This window comes from Crotalus tigris, unplaced genomic scaffold (assembly GCF_016545835.1).
Source record: "Crotalus tigris isolate CLP2741 ecotype Arizona unplaced genomic scaffold, ASM1654583v1 scf7180000017601.7605149639:7615979, whole genome shotgun sequence".
In the NCBI taxonomy this organism is placed as follows: Eukaryota; Metazoa; Chordata; class Lepidosauria; order Squamata; family Viperidae; genus Crotalus; species Crotalus tigris.
The window spans coordinates 3345707-3370180 of NW_024096505.1; the positions used below are offsets into that span (position 1 = coordinate 3345707).

The 24474-nt window shown below is 36.9% G+C and overlaps 2 protein-coding genes across 5 annotated transcripts; both read left to right on the top strand.

Annotated features, from left to right (window-relative positions):
• The first annotated feature begins 6512 nt into the window (after positions 1 to 6512).
• Positions 6513 to 13626, top strand: LOC120320113 (lebercilin-like protein). 4 transcript variants are annotated; one of them, XM_039369597.1, is made up of 4 exons: positions 6929 to 6971; positions 10939 to 11093; positions 11300 to 11422; positions 12299 to 13626. In XM_039369597.1, the coding sequence occupies exons 1-4, from the start codon at positions 6965 to 6967 to the stop codon at positions 12347 to 12349; spliced, it is 336 nt and encodes a 111-aa protein (XP_039225531.1). In that variant the 5' UTR covers positions 6929 to 6964; the 3' UTR covers positions 12350 to 13626. The 4 variants fall into 4 exon arrangements, with proteins under 4 accessions (XP_039225504.1, XP_039225531.1, XP_039225523.1 ...); XM_039369589.1 differs by lacking the exon at positions 6929 to 6971 and adding an exon at positions 9675 to 10012; XM_039369570.1 differs by lacking the exon at positions 10939 to 11093 and having other exon boundaries at positions 6513 to 6971.
• An 870-nt stretch (positions 13627 to 14496) lies between these two features.
• Positions 14497 to 23982, top strand: LOC120320025 (lebercilin-like protein). The gene is made up of 9 exons (XM_039369451.1): positions 14497 to 14925; positions 17000 to 17154; positions 17369 to 17491; positions 18361 to 18845; positions 19720 to 19857; positions 20704 to 20797; positions 21103 to 21199; positions 22589 to 22676; positions 22976 to 23982. Exons 1-7 carry the CDS (start codon positions 14861 to 14863, stop codon positions 21141 to 21143), a joined length of 1101 nt encoding a protein of 366 aa, XP_039225385.1. The 5' UTR covers positions 14497 to 14860; the 3' UTR covers positions 21144 to 21199; positions 22589 to 22676; positions 22976 to 23982.
• Positions 23983 to 24474: the final 492 nt, after the last annotated feature.

The following is a 24474-nucleotide window of genomic DNA, read 5'->3' on the forward strand; positions in this document are numbered from 1 at the left end:
GTCGTGACCCCATTTGGGATTGAACGACCATGGCAGTCCGCCATTTTTTTCCCCTTTTCCTTAGCTGTGCTACTCCCTTTCATTCTATTGGCTTTTGAAAGCCAATAGAATAGACTTTCTTGAATAGAGTCTAATTCTATTGGCTTTCAAAAGCCAATAGGAATTGTCCAGGCTGTCTCTGCCCTGCTGAGCCCATCAAAAGTCCCATTCTGCAAATGGTGCTGCAAGATGTCTGCAGCGAAGGCGAGCTGTCTGGAAGTTTCCACCCCTCCCTGCTGAGCAACTACTAAAAATGTAAGTAAAATAGGGCCAGGGGTAGGAGGTGGGAGGCCGGTGGGCGCAGGGAGGGTTGCTCGCGAACGTGGGGCCCGGCGGGTGCCTTACCTCCCTTGGACTGGGCCAGCTGGTGGCCCAGCCGGTGGTCGGTCTGCTCTGTCTCTGCCGCTTGCCAGCTACGCCTCAGCCGGCACAGGGGGCGACACCATGCATGCACGGTGCTCCTGGGCAGGGAAAGTCCTCGACTTACGACTGGTTGGGTAGTCCTCGACTTACGACCTGTTTAATTCTCAATTTACCACCGGTTGAGTAGTCCTCGACTTACGACCGGTTGGAGGTCGCGGCATTAAAAAGGTTGAGAACCACTGGTTTAGATAGATACTTTATTAGACAGAGTAAAATGAAACGAAGGATGAGGACTATAGATAAGTCTGCAATTGATGTGGAAGGGAGATGTAATGACACTTTATCACTTACACAGATAAAAGGTAACATGCATTTATAGATATATGCTTTTTTCTGTGACCTTTCAGGAATTGAAAGCCAACGCAGATGTGGAAGCATTATACATTATCGGTAAAAAAATTGAGCCTCAAACAGGAGTTCATCTCCCTGAAATATCACCAGCGCACATTTCAAACAGGACATTCATGGGTAAAAAACATAGTTCACTATAAATATTGAACTGTAAAGATAATAGAACATAACTTTTCCTTAAGGATTCAAACAGAGTGGCATAATGCTTTGTTTTAAACTGCTCTGTGTTACTGTGAATAATGTCTATTCTTCAGAAGAAATCCAGAATTTGGCATTTTTCCTGGAGAAATTATTTAAACTGAAAGCGCCAATTTAAATAATTTGTGATACTTGATAAAATATTGTGCTTTTGTTACTGTTGTTTGTCTAACTGATAATGCATATGCCTAAATAGTTATTGTTGAAATAACGTTTTTTGCAGGATTACAAAGTGAAGAGAATGGCTCAAGGGTAGAAAAAAACATCCAGGATGAAAACAGAGAAAGGCAGAAGACCAGGAGAGAAAGGCAAGGGTTGGACTTATTCAAAGAAGAGTTTAATGAATTAAAGGCTGGACCATCATTTTTTTCTGTAAATCATGTTATGCCCCAAGTAAACAATCATGTTATGCCCCAAGGAAACAAAGAAGATAAGGAAGCAAAAGAAGAAAATTTGCATCAGGGATATCCCTCAACTGATCCCTTAGTCAGCCCAAGGATCCCATTCAGTGCAAGGCAACATGGTGAATTAACCCACTTTTTAGGAGATTATGAGCCCTCATTTACCAAATTTCAAAATGAGAGACCAAAAAACAACCCTTCACCTCCTGTTGAAGAAAACAGGCCGAAGATACCACCAGAAAAGAAAAAGCTTCTGTTGGAAAAACTATTTGGTCCAAACCGCATATTAAATAACAAATGATGGCTGTGATTCCAGTCAAGCGGATAGATATTAGATAATAATCAGAGAATATTAGAACTACGACATATTAGAGTGTACATAGCAGATAGTATTAGAACTAGGATATATTAGATAGTAGATATTAGATAGTATTGAACTAAGTGATATTAGCTAGTAGATATTAGTATTAGAACTAGGATGGATAGTGGATATTAGTATTAGAATATATTAGATAGTAGATATTAGATAGTGTTAGAACTAACCAACATTAGGTATTACATACTAGTGTTAGAATGAAGCTATATTAGATAGTAGATAATATTAGAATTAAGTGATATTAGCTAGTAGATATTAGTATTAGAACTAGGATATATTACATAGTGGATATTAGTATTAGAATATATTATAGATAGTAGTTATTAGATAATATGAAGACTAGGAGATATTAAAAGTTTCTATAGTTACTATTGCAATAAGCATCACAAAAAACTTTTGTTAATTTTTTGCACATTTTTATAAAACATATATTAAAGGAATTTTGAAAAAGATGTTTTATGACTTATGCTTATCAATCAAATCTTATCAAATAAGAATTTCTTGAACCATCTTTTTTCCTACTTGAAATGAATAAAGGAGAATATTTCTTTGCAGCTTATAGTCAGTGATGCTGTTTCACCACACGAGGGAGCCAAAGACTGTAATCTAATTATATTTACTAGACCAATTGGATTTAATGTTATAAACTTTTACTTTTTGGTTATGTTTTGGGGCAATGGCTTCACGTAAGAGAACTGAAAGAAATGAAATAAGATTATCAGGAGAAGCTGAATTTTCAAGTGCTTTTTTGGATTAATGTACAGCAAAAACAAATGAAGTAATTCAGGCAATGGGAACAAAGCTTGAACTGCATTCTAACCAATGAGCCATGGTGACAGCGGTTAGAATCCAGTATCACAGGCTAACTCTGCCCACAGCCAGGAGTTCAATCCTAACGGGGCTCAAGGTTGACTCAGCCTTCCATCCTTCCGAAGTCGGTAAAAGGAGGACCCAGATTGTTGGGGGAAACATGCTAACTCTGTAAACCATCTAGAGGGGGCTGTAAAAAACGATGAAGCAATATATAGGTCTAAGTGCTATTGCTAGACCTTACACACTTTTAAAAGAACTCGATGAGGAAATACAACTCTTAGCTGGAGATATTAAACAGAGAAAGGATAGAGTGTAAGAAATTAAAGTTTAGAAAATAAATATTGGGAGCATCTTCAGCCCAGAGTTTTGTGCCTTCACCTAGAAAATAAAGAAATAGATAAACTGGGTGGTACAGAGCCATCCAGATAGGCAGCAAAATTTAACCTCGCTGATTTACACACTGAATCACAATCACTATGGCATTGATTTTACATTCCCTATGATTTATTTATGAAAATTTCTATGGCTGCTGAACTTACTCTAAGCTGCCTGGAAGTTGCCTATTGAGTCAAAGGATTGTCAACTTCTATGTAACAACTGTCCTATTGAAAGAAAACTAAGAGGAAAAGGAAGCAGGTGAATAAGGTAGTGGTTTCCTTGGCAATGAAATCAGTTATGTGTGAATGCAACATGTTTGCTAAGACGTGCCACTGGGAGTAATTATGTAGCCAGGATATTAAGATAGGACTGCTTGGAGAATTTCAAAGTGGGTGTGGAGGGGCTAGAGAGAGAGTGATTTGGGGACACATCTTTAGTAAAAGTCTCTGAACACGGAGCAGCATCACTTTCCTTTCTTAAAGAGCAATCACTCAAGTAGCTTCCAAAGACTTCTGTGCACAAAAAAGCAGAGGTTTAGTGGCCCTGTAGCAGCTTGGCAAGCAGAGAGAATCCCCAGGGCATCTCCACTTCTCCAAGTTCAGCTGGTCCCTCCTCCTTTCCCCCACCTCAGTTAATTGGCTCTCGGGTATTTCCAGAACTGAAGAACCAAGAGATGATTGGTTTGTGAGAGTATTTGTTGAGAGGGACTTCACCTGCTTGTCACTTTAGATTGACGGGTTGGGAGCCCTTAAAAGGCCAAGTGCTAGCAAAGCATCATTCATTGCAAGTTGGTGGAGTGGGTGTGGTGGGAGAAAGAGGCATCCAAGAGCAGGAGGAGCAAGAAGGGAATCTGTTTCTTGAAAGATTGGTAATGGTCTTGACAGTTTTTTCTTAATTCAGTTAGGGCATTCAAGGAAAATTCTACATTGCCTTACAAAATGAAAAAAGGAAAATATGATTTGAAAGCTGACTTGCTTCAGCAGGGACCATTTTCTATAGACACCATCCTCGAGTCAGCAAGATTCGTTTGATATTGCAATTAACAGAAAACATCCTCAAGCAGGAACACCAATTTTGCATGTACAAAATTAAGAAACAATAACCACTTCTTTAAAGTTCCATTTTACAAGGAAATCCATTTATGTTCAGTAATTATCCAGTAATTAGAAACATAGATGTGCTGCATTTTGTTTCCCACTTCAGTTCTTTGGGAGTTTGTTATTTACTGGAATAGATAATAATTTCAAACCTCTAGGTTCAATTTCCTGATGCAATCTAGCTTGTGAAGCTGGTAGCTGTATGACTTTTTACCAATGCCTTCTTCCTTCAGCTCAGCTCTAGGAAAACAGATACAGCAGGATCTTTTGGATAATGCCAGCTTTTTACAAACCTTGTATCAGTCCTGAAAGACAAAGAGAAGCGGCACAACTATGTAATAGGGCAGTTTTTAGGGAAAAGTTTTCTTATCAATCAATAAAATCAAAATCTCTCTATATATTACAAAAATGTAGATACAGATTATTTTGTATAATTTTTTTTCACACGGTGGGCCAATTCCCATTTCAAAAATGTGAGCATTATAACCGAGATGGAGGATTTTTATCTTTTTGTAAACATTTTGCTAAACTTTAAGTTGCCTTCTTCAGATTTCTAATGCAATATTTGTACGATTGTAAATGTTCAATAATCTTTTTGATGGTTTATTTATAAGATGTTTATGATCTAGAAAAGCAGCTTTCGTTGATACTATTTCCTTTAGTCATCAATTAGCAGTTGCAAAGAAAAAGACAATTGAAGCTCAGTCAGTCACCGCAAATTTATAAATGGAAGTCAAGTTGCTGAAGCTAAAACTTAAAGTATTTAAAAAGTTTACATTAAAACTCTCTTACTGCAGAAGGCATCCGAGGTGCTATTAACTAAATGCTCATTTGAGGTAAGCCTATTTTGTTCTCTGGGACTTTCTTTCAGCCTGTAGCTATCTAAAGTATAGATTGCAGAAATGTATTAATTTATGTTAGGACATTTGAACATTACCATTTGTAGGAAAAGATATTACTTGAAAAGTGTGTCCCAACATGAAAATAATATGCTTTTTAAAGATGTTAAACAAGGCCTGTATTGATATATTTAATACTATAGACTTTGTTAATATCATAACAATTTTGTATCAAAATATTTTGGAAGGATCTTTAAGGTCAAATTTAACGAAAGGTTTATGAATTGTAAAAATAAAAAACATGGTCAAAAACTTCAGAGTTCCAGAAAAAAGGGATATTTATCCTTTAGAATCTTAAGAAAAGGAATTATTTGGCCAAATTATACATAAGCAAATAATTTAAAATACAGATAAATAAAATGAGATACTGGGGGGAGTTATGCAGTGAAATGTATGATCTCTGCAGAACTGACATCAATACAATAAACTATATTATCAACATAAATTTAATAATGCATTTTGTAGGAAAAAGAATGAGAACTCAGCATAACAAATATTTATGCACATCGGATGAGTAAAGATAAGCCAGAGAAAGGTGATTCATGTTCTTCTCCAGAATGTAGCAGAAAGTTTGTTTCATACTTTATTGTTAAATAACAAATATGATAATTATATTATTTGTCAAAAAATATTTCAAATCACTGCTCTATTTTCTTTTTTTAAACGGCAATACTAATTTTGTGAGCTCATTATTTAATAGTTATCAGTGCTGATTCTCATCATTTTCACTAGATATGAGAGATAAGGGGAGAAGAGTTTTATGGATATTTACTAACAAATCCCACTAAATTCAAAAGTCCTTTGTTACAGGATAAAATGCCTTATATTTTGATGACTTCTAGAGCCTTTTAATTTGGTATACCCCAAAGTCTGGCTGTGGAAATGAAACTATTACTTCATGCCATGCTGTCATTATACAAATGAGTTAAATTGTGTATTTTGAAGCAAAAAGTGTTAATATCAGGCAAATTTATATATTTATTTCTTAAATTTATATACTATAGCTGCCCATCCCACTAGAGGTACATATAGTTCAAGATCACATTATTGCTGTTTCTTCCTCCAAATTTAAAGCCACAATTATTTTTTTCTCAATCCCACCTCCCCTGTATGCTTTCAACATATAGGTTGAATTAATAAGAAGAGTGCATATAACCATTTTTCACCCCTTTGTCTATCTCTGCATTTTGAATGAAATACAGAAGTGGTTTACCATTGCCTTGTCCCAGGTGGTATAAAAGAATCCCCATGCCATTGCCACTGAAGGGATTATCTAACATTGTCCTATGATGCTGCTGCTATCCAATATACACAGTCCTCAAATTATGATTCAATGGAGCTCAGAATTTCCATCATAGGTTATGATGGTCATAAATCAAGGGACCCATGTTACCAACCTGATTTTACAACCTTTTTTGAAATGTTTCTGAAGTGAAGGCCCAGTTATAAAGCAAATGATGCGATCATTAAACACTGTATTTGTTAAGCAAGCCAATGCTTTCTTACGGCCATTTTGTTGGCAGAAACCTGCCCCAAAGTCCGGTTTCTTGGAAAATACACTGTAATTGGCCTTAAAGAGAGTTATGTGACAGTGTGGGGGGAAACAGCATCAGAACTCTGAAATTGGGCTGTAAGTAATTTGGGAGGAGCATCAGATCTCTGAATGCAAAGCAACTGTTTGTTAAGTGAGCAATATGTCAGCCTAGGCCGAAGCCACCAGAACTAACAGTGAATGCATGTAAGCAGGGTAGAGAAAAGCCAGGAAAAAGAACCAAGGCATGAAGGAAAGAACAAAAGTTTGGCCTAAGCACATAGCAAGCCCCTCCCCACATTTGGCAACCAAGGAGTTGGGCCTGCATGGGAAGCCTCTCCCATCAACACTGAGGGATCAAAAGAGGTCCTGAGGCCTGCCCAGACTTTGGGGTCATTTTTGGATCAGGATTTGGCAGCTTCTGTCCCTCTGGCTAATGTCAAGCAGCCTAGTTGTGGATGTGGGGTAAGTACGGATGAGTGTGTTTTTGTGTGCATGTGTGTAAGACCAAATAGATCTACTTCATAATCAGTCAAAGTCTGCTGTTATTTTTAATTCACTGGGTCTCTGTGTATTTTAAAGAGCCATTTGTGCCTCAGAGTTCAGTTGAAACTGGTTTGAGTGTGCCAATTTTCCAGGGATATGAGGGTGTGAGTGACAATAACCTGAGCGTGAGAGCACACTTGTGTAACAAATACCTGTAGTTTCTGGCTTGCTTCCTCTGAGCAGCTGAGATGATGTGACCTTGCTGGAAGTAGAGACTCTGGGTGTTTTTCACTCATCCCCCCCAGGAACAGCCTTTCCACTACCACATGCCTTCTTCCTAGAGTAGACAGAGGGTGATTAGCCCCAAATCACCCAGTTTGTTTCTGTGTATGGTTTGCTGAAGATATAATGGCTACTTCAGCCAACATGCCAAGACAAAGCCAGCTATAAAAAAAGTCAAAGCAATTCTCCAAACAAAACTATTTCTCATCCACTTGCATGCCCAGTGAGGAAGTTCAGGGAAGGTTTTGGTGTAGCTGTCATCTTTTTCAGGAGGTGGGAAGATGGCAGTTCTGAGTCTATTAACTGTTGGAAATCCCTTAAAATATGGTTTTGTCAGCAGGCTTGGTGATCCTACAGAAATAGGGAACTGCAAATGGCACTGTTATGTGTAGGATTTTGAATTAACTCTCCAAAGGCTTTGATTATATTTAAGGTTTTTAAATTGTTTTTACTGTGTAGTGGGTTTTGGAAGGCATTAACCAGATCGGGTGAATACAACAAGATTTATTGCAACAGAAAACAGAACTGACTTAACCAGCAGAATGACGGCTATTTATACTTGCTGCCTCTAGGCGGCGACCAATCAATTCAAACGGTGTTTTCCCATTCAAACTTGAACTTAACTTTTCCCTCCAAAACAGTTAGAGGTACGTTTAAACTAAAATACATTAACTCCTGATATCAATACATAACAGTTTTAATTCATTATAATGGTTTTGTCTGAATATTGTGTTTTGCCTAGTCACATGCATGAGATGGACAGCTTTATAAATGTACTAAATAAATAAATAAAAGATTCCTGCAGCACTCTTTCTCTCTCTTTTCTGGCTTGTCTTAGATCCATACAGGCTTCTCCGTATTGTGCTAGGATTCGTTGCTGTTTTTCTTCCTTTATATCTATGTGTTTTCTTTTAAACAAGGTCTTGGGGACTCTGTTTATGAAGGTAGTCAGAGTGATATCTATATACTATTAAAGCTCTCCAGTTTGTCTCTGTGAAAGTTTTAATTGGGAAAACAGTGCATTATAGGGCAATCATTTTTGTACCAAGATACCTGAAATGGGTTTACTTACGGTCCAAAATCCAGAATCCATGTCTTCTGTGGAATTGAAATTGTGCAAATTTTATAAAGTATTTTATAATATAAAATTATCTTAAGATATTTTAGAACATAATGCAACATGTCACAGAATATTTCCTTTGGTCAACTGCCGATCTTTGACCATGCTGTACAGTTCAACATGCCTATTTTCAAGGCTGAGACATCTCTGAATATCAGCCTGAATTTTTAACAACTTTTCTAGTGTAGACAGTACAATAGAAGCTCTGCTACTGTTGAAGGCATTGAGGAATCCGGTAAGGTGACATCTCTGAAACAATGACCCAATGGCTCTTGGGTTCCCTGGTCTTAATTGAAATGCTGACTAGGACAAGGGAGTTCTAGGTTCAAGTCCAACTTCAGTAGCAATACCTTATGTAACTTTGCTTTAATGGCTATCAATCAAATAACATTGAGTTTTTATTGTAATGCAATGTTGGAGGGGATATTTAAACCTTAGAGAAAACGTGAGATATAAATCTACCAAATAAATAAAATAAAGCCCTTATTTATTTATGTTGTCCTAAATTGGATTATCATTTTAATCTATGTTAATACAATATTGGGAGAGTTAAGAGAGAGATTTTATTAGATGGAATAAAACGAAACAAAGGATGATGACTATAAATAAGCCTGCAATTGATGTGGAAGGGAGGATATTAATGGAGATTTAATGACACTTTATCACTTACTCAGGTAAAAGTTAACATGCATTTATATATATATTTGCTTTTTTTCTGTGATCTTTTAGGAATTGAGAGACAACATAGATGCAGAATAATTACCGTATATTCCGGCGTATAGGGTGACCCGGCGTATAAGATGACCCCCAAGTTCGACGCCGGGTCGCAAGACGATCACGCCAAGTCGGAAGATGATCGCTGCCGAGTCGCATATAAGACGACTTTCTAGGCATGCGACTCGGCGTCGATCATCTTATACGCCGGAAATAACGTTATTTCCAGCGCATAAGATGATCGACGCCGAGTCACATGCCTAGAAAGTCGTCTTATACGCCGGAAATAACGTTATTTCCGGCGTATAAGACGACTTTTTAGGCATGCGACTTGGCATCGATTGTCTTATACGCCGGAAATAACGTTATTTCCGGCGCATAAGATGATCGACGCCGAGTCGCATGCCTAGAAAGTCGTCTTATACGCCAGAAACTACCTTATTTCCGGCGTATAAGACGACTCGGCGTATAAGACGACCCCCGAGTTCGGAGGCTGTTTCATCGCTCTCAAAAGTCGTCTTATACGCCAGAATATACGGTATGTAAAATGGATAAAAAGACTGAACGTGAAACACGAGTTCATCTGCCTGAAAAATCAGCAGTGCACATCATTTCAAATAGGACATTCATGGGAGTAAAAACATAAAATGACTATAAATGTTGAACCATAAAAATCACAAAGCATACCTTTTGCTTAAGAATTCAAATATAGTGGCATAATGCTTTTATCATAAGTGCTCTGTGTTACTGTAAGTAATGTCTATTCTTCAGAAGACATTGACATCTTTCTTGGGCTCTCCTGATAGGAGGACATTCCAGTCAATCTTCTTTAAGCATGTGTCTACCTGTCCTCACCTGAAACTTGAGTCAGCCAGAGGCTGAGGCACCCCAAGTATGGGCTTAGGTAATCTACTAGTAGAGTGTTTTTGTGGTTGCGCACGAGGAGTGCTTGTTTCGGGTTGTGGATAAGCAAAGATAGCAACAGTTAAGGGGAAGCAAAAACACATGGAAGATAAAGGCCTGGTAGAAGAGCTCCTCCTAGGGACATGGAAAATGGAGCAGCCACTTTCCCCCTCCAAGTTGAATTGTGCTGTCAACTTCTGTTATGTCCAGCTTCCAGTCAGCAAAGCAGGCATTTGTACCCCTGAAGCATTATCCGTGGACATTATTGTGTTACTCGCTGAAACCGTGCGATTCTCATAATACATTTTCCTATGTCACTCGTATTTAATTAAATGACTAAAGAACTGAAATCAGAAATAGCCCAAAATGTTAATGTTTATAAATATTGTACAACAAAGGAATATTTAGAAACTAATTTTTATGCATTTCATTTCTCCTTTCTATTTTGTCTGTTTGTGTGTGTTATCTGCATGTACAAGTTTTTAAAATGTGTAGAAAAAAGGATAATCTTGAATGTTGGGGAGTTTCTGAATGAGCAAGGAATAACTTGCTACTTTTTTGACCTTGATTTATCAAGAACACCTTTTCTCTCTATTATGTTTTCCAAAAGTAGCTGGCTGAAAGCTTGAGCAAGGGATTGGGATAGAAGACCTCTAAGGTCCCTTTTTTCTATTATTTGAATATCAGTCCAGGCATTCTGTGAAATGTAATACTATTATTTTAGTCTTTTTTGCTCCGTGAAAGAACTCAGGGCTCTGGAGGCATAATAAACACATCAATTCTTTAAGAAGTGAATAATATAATGCAAGGGACCAAAATTGTGCTGATCTTTTTTGGTACAGAATCAGAGCAAATAACTTTTAAACGGGTTAGATGAAGCCTTAAAAAAATCTTGACATCATACATTGTTTCCTTGTCTGACTTCAGTGCCATTTTGTTTGGGAAATATAAAGTATAATTCACAGTCTTCCCTGCCATTGGGGGAACGATGGCTTCTGATGATGCATCCCTTCATCATACCCTCAAAGAGGAGAAGACATGTGGATAATGTAGAAAAAGTGGAAGCTCAAGCGATTCTCCAGGTAGGCATAGTAAGAAGACCAAAATCAGTAAAGGCAGTAACTGTAGCAAAAGTTCCAGCCAGTCTGGAAGTGCTCAATTTCACTGTTCCAATGACTTTAGTGATAATGCTTCAAGAACGGCTGTCATGGCAGCAACAACAGCATTTGTTCAGAAGAGAACAACTCTGGAACTTCTCTAAACTTCTATTACCACAATTTTCCCTCAGATATGTCTGAAACCTCCACAAGCAAAGAGGGTGGCAGCTTCATTATTTCATTGTTCCAGCAGCCAGAAACTACAGAACAGAATTTACCAGAGAAGAAAAAGGGAAACCATCTCCATGCAAAAGGTAAGAAGGCCACCGGTCACACAGAACACACCTTTCCTGAAAAGGAAGCAGTTGTGCTATAACACTACTTTTGCGAGCTAGCCTGACACTTCTAGATTGTAGAAAGTATACTATATTTTTGAGAGTCACACAAATCTAGTTAAATAGTTTAAATAGTTAAACTGCATATGGTTGATTAATATATTAATGTTTTGCTTTGAACACTCTTGGTCAGTAATTCTACACTTTAAGTAATGGGGGTTGTGTTGATGGGTTCAATTCACCAGTTTTTGGTGACGGGAATAGTTCACCATTGTCATGGTCATACAGGTGTCAGTGTCACATGGTTTCAATAATTACACTAAGGGACAGGGAATGGGGTCCAAAAAAAGAAAAGGAGTGTGCAAATTTGAGTGGTCACTCTTACATTATTTTGAGTCCATTACTTTCAGTGTTTTGTCAGCATTTATATATGGTGTGAATGTTTGTGTGTGTGTGTGTGTGTGTGTGTGTGTGTGTGTGTGTGTGTGTGTATCAATCCATATGTCTAGGCAGTTTTGTACAGTGCTTAGGGTGCTGGCCTAACAATCCTGCTTTAGGCACGAATGACTAAGGAGTTCTAGGAGCTGAGGTCCATGCAACCTAAAGTTGTCTAAATACTGTTTTAGCATAGTACGTGAGTATAGCAGTTATAAAAGCTAATATTATGAGAGTTCAGATATAATTTTTCACAATAGATCGATCAATCAATAGTTGCATCAGAGATTGACTCAATAAAAATAAGAGAATCCATGAGGTAAATATCTGTTTGAGGATTTGGGTCTGAAGCTTAGGTAAAGTTATGAGATTCTTACTTTGCTCAATCTTATATGCCATCATGATATTTCTTTAATGTAGGAGGTAAAACATTGCCTAAAAAGAAACCTCAGCAGAAGACCACATTTATGACTGACCATAACATGGCTTGCCATCTATTGTCAGCAAGAGATCATGACATTAAAGAACTAAAAAATGAAGTTGCTGTTCTGCGGAATAAATTGGAGACATTTACTGTGGAATATAAAATCTTGAAGCATCTTCAGTCTCAACATTTAAGAGCAATCAGTAAATATGAAAATGCACAGATTAACCTGCCTGATCTTTTGGTCACGCAGTCTAATAAAGTGCTGACTCTGAGATCACTTCTCAGGACATCTCAGGAAGAAGCTGAGAGAGGTTCAGGCAGAACTCTTACAAAGAAGGGACGCCTTGCGGGTGTTGCAGAAATTTTCTGAAGACAATTAACATCATATACCCAAAAATTGGAAGCCAGTGATAAGAGAATCCAGGTAACGTGCAAGTTACATTGCTTAGAACAACGTAGCTGGGCTCTGGGAGAGCCCTATAAAGAAATGCTTTAAGCTGACTTGATTCAGTATGCAGTAGGGACCGTTCCCTACAGGCACCATCCTCAAGTCTCCAAGATTCCTTTGATATTGAAATTAACAGAAAACCTGCTCAAGGAGGAACATCAATTTTGCACATGCACTATTTGTATTCAGATTCTTAAATTGTTATCCAGCAATTAGAGACATAGATGTGCTGCATTTGGTTTCCCACTTCAATTCTTTGGGAGTTTCTTATTTGCTGGAAGAGATAATAATTTCAAATGTCATTGGTAGAATTGTGGCTCGTTGCACAGTCAGCCAGATGTCCAGACTGGATTTGAAAGTTTCATCCACCTATCCAGTCCTTCTCAAGGACATGGCAGAGGCGTTATTACTATGCTTCAGCACACAGTCAGTCAGACGTTAGACTGGATGTGGCTTTTTATCACCTACTAAGACCTTCTGAAGGGCCTGGGGTAGGCAAGTATGTGTGTTTGGTAGTGTTAAAGGTATTGTCACAGGATGGAACCTGTGCCAAGCAAAGCTGCCTTTGGCAACTGACTGAGGGTGATTTTGTCAGTGCCGATGGTATTTAAGTGGTGTCCTAGTTGTTTTGGGATGGCATCCAAGCCACCTATTAATTTTGCTCTCTTTTGCTACAATAATTCTAATTCTGTTTACTGGTCTTTCAATTTCGTTATTTTCTCCAATTCTTTCTCTGCTTTTCTGCTGTCTACAAGAATTGTCATATCCTCTTTCTGGACATCATCATTCTTATTCATTTGCCACCCAACTTATGGTTCAAGGTGACAGCTAGCTAAAGGAGCAACTTTGTCTTCATTTTTTCCTAGCAGCATATTACAGGTAATGGTCACCAACAGCATTCATATAAAAACCCTTTAGTTTTCTTAGTTGTGTTTTTCTTAAAAACTGGATGGAAAAGGGAACTTTTCCTATGGCTTACTTAAAATGCCCTGTTTGGAAAAATCTTACTGCAATTTAAAATTACACTATATCAGTGTCCTCTGACTTTTTGTTTGAAGTCTGTAATTAAATGCAGGTTTAAAAGCTTAAACACTAACTGGTATCTTCCGAAGAGAAAGTTACTTTTGGGATTGGAGAAAACTCCTGAGAAAACCATGGTCAGCCAAGAGAACAAATCAGTCAATCATCAAATAAACCAGCTCAGAGTTTTCACTCAAGGCACCAATGACCAGACTCAAATTATCCCACTTGGGACACATTATGGAAAGACCAAGCCCTCTGGAGAAGGTTCTAATGCAAGGAAACGTGGAAGGGAAAAGAACAGGGTGACCCACGGCAAAGTGGATGGACTCGGTTACTGGAGTGAAGAGTGCATCATTGAAGAGCTGAAGGACCAGATTACAGGCAGATAATGATGAGGTTGCTAAAAATCGACCAAAACTCCTTTCTTCTTCCAATTTTTCACCTTGCCAAATGAACACTTCTGAAAAAAAACTCAATTTTATGATCTTAGATTGTCCCAATAAACTTGTTCCCCTAACATGCATTTTACAATTCTTTCTATCATATATAAATTTATACCCTCCATCAATTTACCCAGACCAAATTTCATTGTACTCGGTGGAGCCTACACTAAAGTTGGCATGCATATCTTTACATACTTTTTTGGGCTTGGTTGATAGGATAGATATTTACCAAGGAAAATTATAATATTTATAAAATGCTCTTAAAAAGTGGGTTTAATTCTGTTTGCTTTTTGATTAAATCAGGAAAAAGGAGTTGTTTCATAGGCCAGGATTGAGGAGTATTACGCCCAGCAGAAAAACATAATTTATTGAATGACTGCAGTGAGGAGCGGGAAGGAAACTGGAGATGACAGAGTTATAAAAACGTCTCCTTAACGTCTGCCATCTTACCTTTTCCTTCCATTCAACTTTGCCTTACAAGTCCCATGATGCTCAGAGAAGAATTTCTCTAGTTGCCATGGTAGCAAAGATCTAAACATCAACTTCTCTGCCAACGAAGCCCAAGAACCGGGTAACGTGAATAAACGGACCACGGGTAGAAGTCTCTGCCTGGCATCGTAGGAGGGCAGTGTAAACCCTGGATGCTTAGTGGGCACTTTGATTTCTGTTCTCTGGGCAATCGAGGAGTGCTTGTTTCGGGTTGTGGGTAAGCAAAGATAGCAACAGTTAAAGGGAAGCAAAAACACGTGGAAGATAAAGGACTGGTAGAAGAGCTCCTGCTAGGGACATGAAAAATGGAGCAGCTACGTTTCCCCTCCAAGTTGAATTGTGCTCTCAACTTCTCTTATGTCCAGATTCCAGTCAGCAAAGTAGGCATTTGTACCACTGAGGCATTATCCGGACACATAATTGTGTGGCTTGCTGAAACTGTGCGATTCTCATAATATATTCTTCTGTGTCACCCATATTTAATTAAATGACTAAAGAACTGAAGTCAGAAATAGCCCAAAATGTTAATGTTTATAAATGTTGTACAACAAAGGAATATTTAGAAACTATTTTTATGCATTTCATTTCTCCTTTCTATTTTATCTGTTTGTATGTGTTATCTGCATGTTTAAATAACGTACCATGAAGATTTTGGTACTTAGCCCTTAGACTCAGATTTTTTTCCATTTTATGTACCTTTTTTACACTTAATTTCTCATCCATGATAACTGAGCATTCACAATCTCTGCCTCAATTAGATTTTTTCTTTTCTCATTTCATTTGTTTGTTCACACTTTTGTTATTTCTTTCAAAGGAAGTGAAACTATTTTTTTGCTTCTTTAGTTTTTAATTTGGTTTTAAATATATATTTAAATATATGTTGGGCTCAGAACCATCTTTCCAACTGCTTTGTCATTTGTCTTTCTAAAAATTTCCTTGATCATATTTTCTTATTTACAGATGAATTTATTTCAGCAATGGGGACTAATCTTTTTTTCTTTTTCATTCTCTTCCTGCAAAAATCCTCAGACTATTTTTTTATTTTTAAAACTGCTATATTTATCCCCATTTTTGTTCCTACGTTTATTATCCAAGGTTATTTTTCAATACTAATTCTCTTTTCTGCCCCTCTCTTTTCCTTAAGCCAGTTGCATATATGATACATAAGTAACATACAACTTTTCTCTCCTTAATTTCTTCTAAAAATCAATTGGCTTACTCCAAGGTAAGTGGATAACAAGACAGGGAAACTAATCTCTGCAAATGATCTTGAGCTATAGGTAGCTTCCCAGACGCTTTTTTCCACTTCTTCAACAACATCTCCTCCCAAGTGAATGAAGTAAGAAAACCAGAGTCTTCATTTTTCATTTTTGTGGTGGGGGCCTGGGGACAAAATGAGTGTTATAAGCCGTGTAGGTCTTAAGAAACTATCCTTCAAACTAAAATTCCTCTTAGAAATAAGCCCTGCTCATTTCTGGAGTGCTTCTCTTGTTTGTCTGTTTATTCAGAATAGCTGTATGCAAAGGCTGTTTTTGCTCCCCGATCAAAAGAACTCAAACCCATCTGAAATAAGAGGTTTCAGGTAGGTAGGGATAACCAAAAGGCATTGTGCACCTATTTTCATTTTTCCACACCACATTTTAAAACGTACTTATTTTTAAAACGGTGCCGGTTCTGCCAAAGAGCTGCAAACTGGCTGAATCCCACCATTGAAAGAAGGTGAATCTTGAATATTGGGGAGTTTCTGAATGAGCAAGGAATAACTTGCTACTTTTTTGATCTTCATTTATCAGTCACACTTTTTCTCTCTATCATGTTTTCCAAAAGTAGCTGGATGAAAGCTTGAGCAAGGGATTGGGATAGAAGACCTCTACGGTCAATTCCAACTCCATTCATCCATTAATTTGAATGTCAGTCCACGCATTCTGTGAAACGTAATACTATCATTTTAGTCTTATTTGCTCCATGAAAGAACTCAGGGCTCTGAAGGCATAATAAACATTAATTGTTTAAGAAGTGAATAATATAATGCAAGGGACCAAAATTGTGCTGATCTTTTTTGGTTCAGAATCAGAGCAAACAAATTTTAAACGTATTAGATCAGGGGTGTCAAAATGCCAGCCTGTGGACCAGATGCGTCATGCTGAAACCACAACCACCCCATTGCTGGCAATGGGAAAAAGTTGCAATATGTTGCGACACATCACGTGACGTTGTGAGTTTGACACCTGTATTAGATGAAGCCTTAATTAAATGTTGACATCATACACTGTTTCCTTGTCTGACTACAGTGTCATTTCCTCTGGGAAATTTAAAGTATTATTCACAGCCTTCCCTGCCATTGGTGGAATGATGGTTTCTCCAGATACATCCCTTCGTTATACCATCCAAGAGGAGAAGACACGTGGAGAATGTAGAAAAAGTGGAAGCTCAAACGATTCTCCAGGTAGGCTTAGTAAGAGCAACAAACACAGTAAAGCAGTAAAGACAGTAACTGTAGCAAAAATTCCAGCCAGTCTGGAAGTGCTCAACTTCACTGCTCCAATGACTTTAGTGATAATGTTTCAAGAACAGCTGTTGTGGCAGCAGCAACAGCATTTGTTCAGAAGAGAACAACTGTGGAACTTCTCTAAACTTCTATTACCACGATTTTTCCTCAGATTCCTCTGAAACCCCCACAAGCGAAGAGGGTGGCAGCTTCACCATTCCGTTGCTCCAGCAGCCAGAAACTACAGAATGGAACTTACCAGAGAAGAAAAAAGAAAACCATCTCCATGCAAAAGGTAAGAAAGCCATTGGTCACACAGAACACGCCTGCATTCAGTGTGGTTGGCAGATTACAACCGAACTAATTGCAGCTTGGCCTTTCCTGAAAAAGAAGCTGTTGTGCAATAAATACACTATTGTGAGTAGACTGACACTTCTATACTTCGGAAAGTATACTATATTTTTGGAAGTCACACAAATGTTATTAAAAGTATTTAAACTGTATTGATTTGAACACTCTCGGTCAGTAATTCTTCCTTCCAGGTTATAGGGGTTGTGTTGATGGGTACAATTCACCAGTCATTGGTGACAGGAATAGTTCACCATTGTCATGGTCATACAGATGTCAGTGTCACATGATTTCAATAATTACACTAAGGGACGGGGAGTGGGGTCCAGAAAAAGAAAAGGAGTTTGCAAATTTGAGTGGTCACTCTTACATTTTTTTTGACTCCATTACTTTCAGTATTTTATCAGTATTTAGATATGGTGTGTATTTGTGTGTGTGTGTGTGTGTATCTATCAATCCATCTGTCTATGCAGTTTTGTATAGTGCTTAGGGTGCTGACCTAGCAATCCTGCTTTAGGCACGAATGACTAAGGAGTTCTAGGAACAGAAGCCCATGCAACGTAAAGTTGTCTAAATACTGTTTTAGCATAGTATGTGAGTATAGCAGTTATGAAAGCTAATATTATGAGAGTTCAGGTATAATTTTTACAATAGATTGATCAATAAATAGTTGCATCAGAGATTGACTCAATAAAAATAAGCAAATCCATGTGGTAAATATCTCTTTGAGGATTTGGCTCTGAAGCTTATGTAAAGGTAATGTGATTCTTACTTTGCTCAAATCTTATATGCCATCTTGATATTTCTTTAATGTAGGAGGTAAAACATTGCCTAAAAAGAAACATCAGCAGAAGACCACATTGACGACTGACCATAACGTGGCTTCCCGTCTATTGTTAGCAACAGACCACAACATTAAAGAACTGAAAAGTGAAGTGGCTGTTGTGCGGAATAAACTGGAGACATTTACTGTGGAAAATAAAATCTTGAAGCGTCTTCAGTCTCAACATTTAAAAGCAATTAGTAAACATAAAAATGCAGAGATTAACCTGCCTGATCTTTTGGCCACGCAGTCTAATGAAGTGCTGACTCTGAGATCGTTTCTCAGGACATCTCAGGAAAAAGAGCGCAGGGCTTCCAACAAGCTGAGAGAGGTTGAGGCAGAACTGTTAAAAACAACGGACACCTTGCGGGCATTGCAGAAACTTTCTGAAGAGAAGAAACTTGAAGACAGAGAAGACCTAAAGCGTAAATTAACATCATATACCCAAAAATTGGAAGCCAGTGACAAGAGAATCCAGGTAACGTGCAAGTTACATTGCTTAGAACAACGTAGCTGGGCTCTGGGAGAGCCCTATAAAGAAATGCTTTAAGCTGACTTGCTTCAGCCTCCAGTACGCACCATTCCCTACAGGCACCATCCTCAAGTCTCCAAGATTCCTTTGATATTGAAATTAACAGAAAACCTGCTCAAGGAGGAACATCAATTTTGCACATACAAAATTTAGAAACAAGAACAGCTTCCTCAAAGCTCTAGTTTCCAATGAAATCTATTTGTATTCAGATTCTTAAATTGTTATCCAGCAATTAGAGACATAGATGTGCTGCATTTGGTTTCCCGCTTCATTCTTTGCAAAATTATTATCAAACGTTATTGCTAGAATACTTTTTACCAAGCTTTACCAATAAAACATAATAGTGATAGGCTGTGAACAGTCTAGCTTTAATTTCCTGACACAGACTAGCTTGTCTAGCTGTATGACTTTTTACCAATGACTTCTTTCTTCCACCCAGCTCTAGGAAAATAGATACAATAGGATCTTTTGGTATAATGCCAGCTTTTCACAAAGCTTGTATCAGTTCTGAAAGACAAAGAGAAGCTGCACAACTATGTAATCAGGCAGTTTTTAGGGAAAAGTTTTCTTACCAATCAATAAAATCAAAATCTCTCTATATATTACAAAAATGTAGATATAGATTATTTTCCATATTTTTCTTTCACAAGGTGAACCGATTCCCATTTCAAAAATTGTGATATTATAACCGAGATAGAGATTTTCATCTTTTTGGAAACATTTGCTAAAATTTTAGTTGCTTCCTCTAATTTCCGATTCAGTATTGTATGATTGTAAATATTAGCTAATCATATTGATGGTTTATTTCTAATCTGCTCAGGATCTAGAAAAGCAGATGTCGTTGAATACTACTTCCTTTAATCATCAGTTAGCAGTTGCGAAGAAAATGACAACTGAAGCTCAGTCAAGCACTGCAAATTTACAACTAGAAATCGAGTCGCTGAAGCTGAAACTTAAGGTATTTAAAAGCTTAAATTAAAACTCTCTTACTACAGAAGGCATCCAAGGTGCTATTCACAAAATGATCATTTGAGGTAAGTCTATTTCTTTCTCTGGGACTTCCCTTCAGCCTGTAGCTATCTAAAGCAGTGGTTCTCAACCTTTCTAATGCCGCGACCCCATAATGCAGTTCCCCATGTTGTAGTGACCCCCAACCACTTATACATCACCGGGTGCCAGGGGCATGGCCAAACAAAAGGGGGAAAAATGGCGGACTGCATTATTTGGCAACCCCCGTGAAATGATCATTCGTCCCGACCCACAGGTTGAGAACCACTGATCTAAAGTATAGATTGCAGAAATGTATTAATTTATGTTAGGACATTTGCACTTTACCATTTGTAGGAAAAAATACTACTTGAAAAGTATATCCCAACATGAAAATAATATGCTTTTTAAAGATGGTAATCATGGCCTGTATTGATAGAAAATTGAGAAACAGTTTATTTTAAAATTGTAATTATAAGACATATTTAATACTATATACTTTGTTAATGTCATAACTATTTTGTATCAAAATATTTTGGAAGGATCTTTAAGGTCAAATTAAATTAATGGTTTATGAATTATAAAAATAGAAAAACCTGGTCAAAAACTTTACAGTTATATTAAAAAAGGATACTTATGCTTCAGAATATTAACAAAAGGAATTATTTGGCCAAATTATACAGCAGCAAATATTTAAAATACAGATCAATGTGAGATATTTGCGGGAGTTAGGCAGTAAAATGTATGATCTGTGAAGAACTGACATTTATACAATAAACTATATTATCAACATAAATTGAATAATGCATTTCTTTAGGAAAGAGAACGAGAACTAAGCATAACAAATATTTATGCACGCCGGATGGATAAAAGTCAGTCAGAGAAAGCTGATTCCTGTTTTTCTCCAAAAGGTAGCACAGAGTTTCTTTCATACTTTCTTGTGAAATAAAAATATGATAATTCTTTTGATTCATCAAAAATATTTCCAATCCTGGCTCTATTTTCTTTTTTAATATGGCAATACTGCATTTTGTGATCTCATTATTTAATAGTCACCAATACTGATTAAACAGGATCATTCTCATAATTCTCTCTAAATGTGAGAAATAAGGGCAAAGAGTTTTATGGATATTTACTAAGAAATCCAAATCCACTTTCCTAACACTGATGTCTCTCATGCATATGACATGTTTATCTATTTATTGGCTTTTCATAGTTGTTAAAGTCAGCAAAGCTATCCAGGTAAATATCGCCTAAAACCCAGGACTCTTGGGAAGGGTGAGCGTGAAGGAAGTCGAATGACCTTCCATGAGGTATGGAACAGCTGAACAAGCCTTTTATTGTTCTTAACTTCTGATCCTTTGTAAGTTTTGTTTCTGCTGATAATTTCCTTCTTGTAACATGCATCTTATAGTAAGATTTTTGGAGAGGTTCTTTTGCAGACAATTGATAACTATGTTATAAACATAACTTTGTTGCTGAAAAAAAGCTAAAAGATACAGCTTTAAAATTTCTTGAATTAGTAGGAAATCCTTGGAATAGTGAAGAAAATGTTTTGCTAAGAACTAGTTAAAACATGGGACAATCTATGGATTGTGAGACTGACAGTTTTAACACTATCCACTTTTGGAAACCCCTTAAAATACGGTTTTGTCAGCAGGCTTGGTGATCCTACCGAAATAGGGAGCAAGAATGGCTATGTAATATGTAGGATTGTAAATGAACTCTTAAAAGCCTTTGATTATATTTGTAGTTTTTACATTGTTTTTAATGGCTTATAATGACTTTGAGTGAATGTTGTGTGTTGCCCGGTCACATGCATGAGACAGGGAGCTTTATAAATATGTTAAAGAAAGAAATAAAAGATTCCTGAAGTCCTCTTTATCTCTCTTTCCTGGCTTGTCTTTGATCCGTATAGGGCAGGGGTGTCAAACTGCTGGCCCACAAGCCGGATGCGTCATGTTGAAATTGTGCGCACCCCATTGCTGGCAATAGGAAAAAAAAGTCACGATACGTCACAACACGTCACGTGACCTTGCGAGTTTGACACCCCTAGTATAGGGCTTATCGTGCTAGCAATTGTTGCTTTTTTCCTTTCTTTATAAGCTTTGACCGTGCCCATTTTCAAGGCAAATACACCTCTGAATATCTCCCTAAATTTTTAACAACTTTTCTAGTGAAGACAGTACATTAAAAACTTTGTTATTGTTGAAGGCATTGGGGAATGTGGTAAGGTGATACCTCTGAAAAAATGACCCAATGGGTCATCGGTTCTCTGATATTAATTAAAATGCTGAATAGGACAAGAGAGATGTACATAAAATCCACCTTGACTCACAATACCCTAGGCAACTGTTTTTCAGTGAATATCAATTAAATAATCTGGAGTTTCTATTCAAAAGAAATATTGGAGGAAATAAGGAAGTCTTGAAAAAAACGTGAGATCTAACAAATAATTTTTAAAAAATCACTTATTTATTTATGTTTTCCTAACTTGGATTATAATTTAAATCTATGTTAATACAACATTGGGAGAGCTTAGATAGATACCTTATTAGATGGAGTAAAATGAAACAAAGGACGATGACTATAGATAAATCTGCAGTTGATGTGTAAGGGAGGCTATTAATGAAGATTTAATTTATCACTTACACACGGAAAAGATAATATGGTCTTATATGTTTTTTTCTGTGACTTTTTAGGAATTGAAAGCCAACATTGAACCTGAAACAGGAGTTCATCTCCCTGAAATATTACCTGTGCACAACATTTCAAATGGGACATTCATGGGTAAAAATCATAACTGACTATTAAAAAAAATCACAAGACATACCTTTGCTTAAGGATTCAAACAGAGTCATATAATACTTTATTTTATTTTACAAGTGCTCTGTGTTGCTGTAAATAATGTCTATTCTTCAGAAGAAGTACAGAACTTGGCATGTTTCCTGGACAATTTATTTAAACTGAAGATGCCACTTTAAGTAATTTGTAAGAGTAGATAGAATAATGTGCTTTTGTTACTGTTGTTTGTCTAACAGATGATGCATATTCCTAAATAGTTACTGTTGAAATAACATTTTTTGCAGGATTACAAAGTGAAGAGATCGAATCAAGGATAGAAGAAAACATCCAGTATGAAAAGAGAGAAAGACAGAAGAGCAGGAGAGAAAGGCAAGGGTTGGACTTATTTGAAGAAGAATTTAATAAATTAAAGGCTGAACCATCATTTTTTCCTATAAATCACAATTTGGAAGTTGCAATGGAAAAAGAGGAAAACAAAGCAGATAAGGAGGCAAAAGAAGCTATTTGTAAGGAAGTAATAACAGCAATACCAAGGCATAGACCATCCACCTTGAAAAAACATTATGCATTTACAGAAGCCACTGAAAATTTGCATCAGGGATATCCCTCAACTGGTCCCTTAGTCAAACCAAGGATGCCATGCAGTGGAAGACCAAGAAACCGGCAACAGGGTGAATTAACCCACTTTTTGGAAGATCCTGTCACCAATTATGAGCCCTCATTTGCTAAATTTCCAAACGAAAGACCAAAGGACAAGACTTCAACTCCCGGTGAAGAAACCACACCGAAGATACCATCAGAAAAGAAAAGGCTTCTGTTGGAAAAACTGTTTGGTTCAAATAGCATATTTAGCAAATGATGGCTTGTATTATCTTATTCCTATCAAGCGGATAGATATTAGATAATAGAGATCAGAGAGTATTAGAACTAGGACATATTACATAGTAGATAGAGGATAGTATTAGAACTAGGATATATTAGATAACAGATATTAGATAGTATTAGAATTAAGCGATATTAAATAGTAGATATTAGTATTAGAACTAGGCTATATTATAATAGTGGATATTAGTATTCGAACTAGGATATATTACTTAGTGGATATTAGTACTAGAATTAGGATATATTAGATAGTAGATTTTACATAGAATTAGAACTAAGCAATATTAGGTATTAGATATTAGTGTTAGAATTAGAATATATTAGATAATAGATATTAGATAATATAAAAACTAGGAGATATTAGAAGTTTCTGTAGTTACTGTTTTAATAAGCATCACAAAAGAACTGTATTTTGTGAACATTTTGCACATTTTTAATAAAACATATATAAAAGGAATTTTGAAAAAGATGTTTCATGACATGCTCATCAAATTGTACTTCTAAACAAGATTTCCTTGAAGCCTCTTTCTTTCCTATTTGAAATGAATAAAGGAGAATATTTCTTTGCTGTTTATAATTAATAGTGGCATTTCACCACACGAGGGAGCCAGCATCTGTAATCTAATTATATTTACTATACCATGTGGAATTAATGTTATAAACTTAATTTTTAAATTTAAGTTATGTTTTGGGGCAATGGCTAAACGTAAGAGAAATGAAAGAACTGAAAGAAGATTATCAGGAGAAGCCAAATCTTCAAGTGCTTTGTGGGATGAACATCCAGCAAAAACACATGAAGTAATTCAGGCAATGGGAACAAAGCTTGAATTGCATTCTCACCACTGAGCCATGATGGCACAGCGGGTAGAATCCAGTAACACAGGCTAACTGTCCACAGCCT

Coding starts and splice junctions, on each gene's coding strand:
- LOC120320113 (XM_039369570.1), top strand. Junction 11,423..12,298: donor AAACCATCTCCATGCAAAAG/GTAAGAAGGCCA, acceptor TCTTTAATGTAG/GAGGTAAAACATTGCCTAAA.
- LOC120320025 (XM_039369451.1), top strand. CDS start 14,861: ATGCTTAGTGGGCACTTTGATTTCTGTTCTCTGGGCAATCGAGGAGTG. Junction 14,926..16,999: donor GTGCTTGTTTCGGGTTGTGG/GTAAGCAAAGAT, acceptor GTCTGACTACAG/TGTCATTTCCTCTGGGAAAT. Junction 17,492..18,360: donor AAACCATCTCCATGCAAAAG/GTAAGAAAGCCA, acceptor TCTTTAATGTAG/GAGGTAAAACATTGCCTAAA.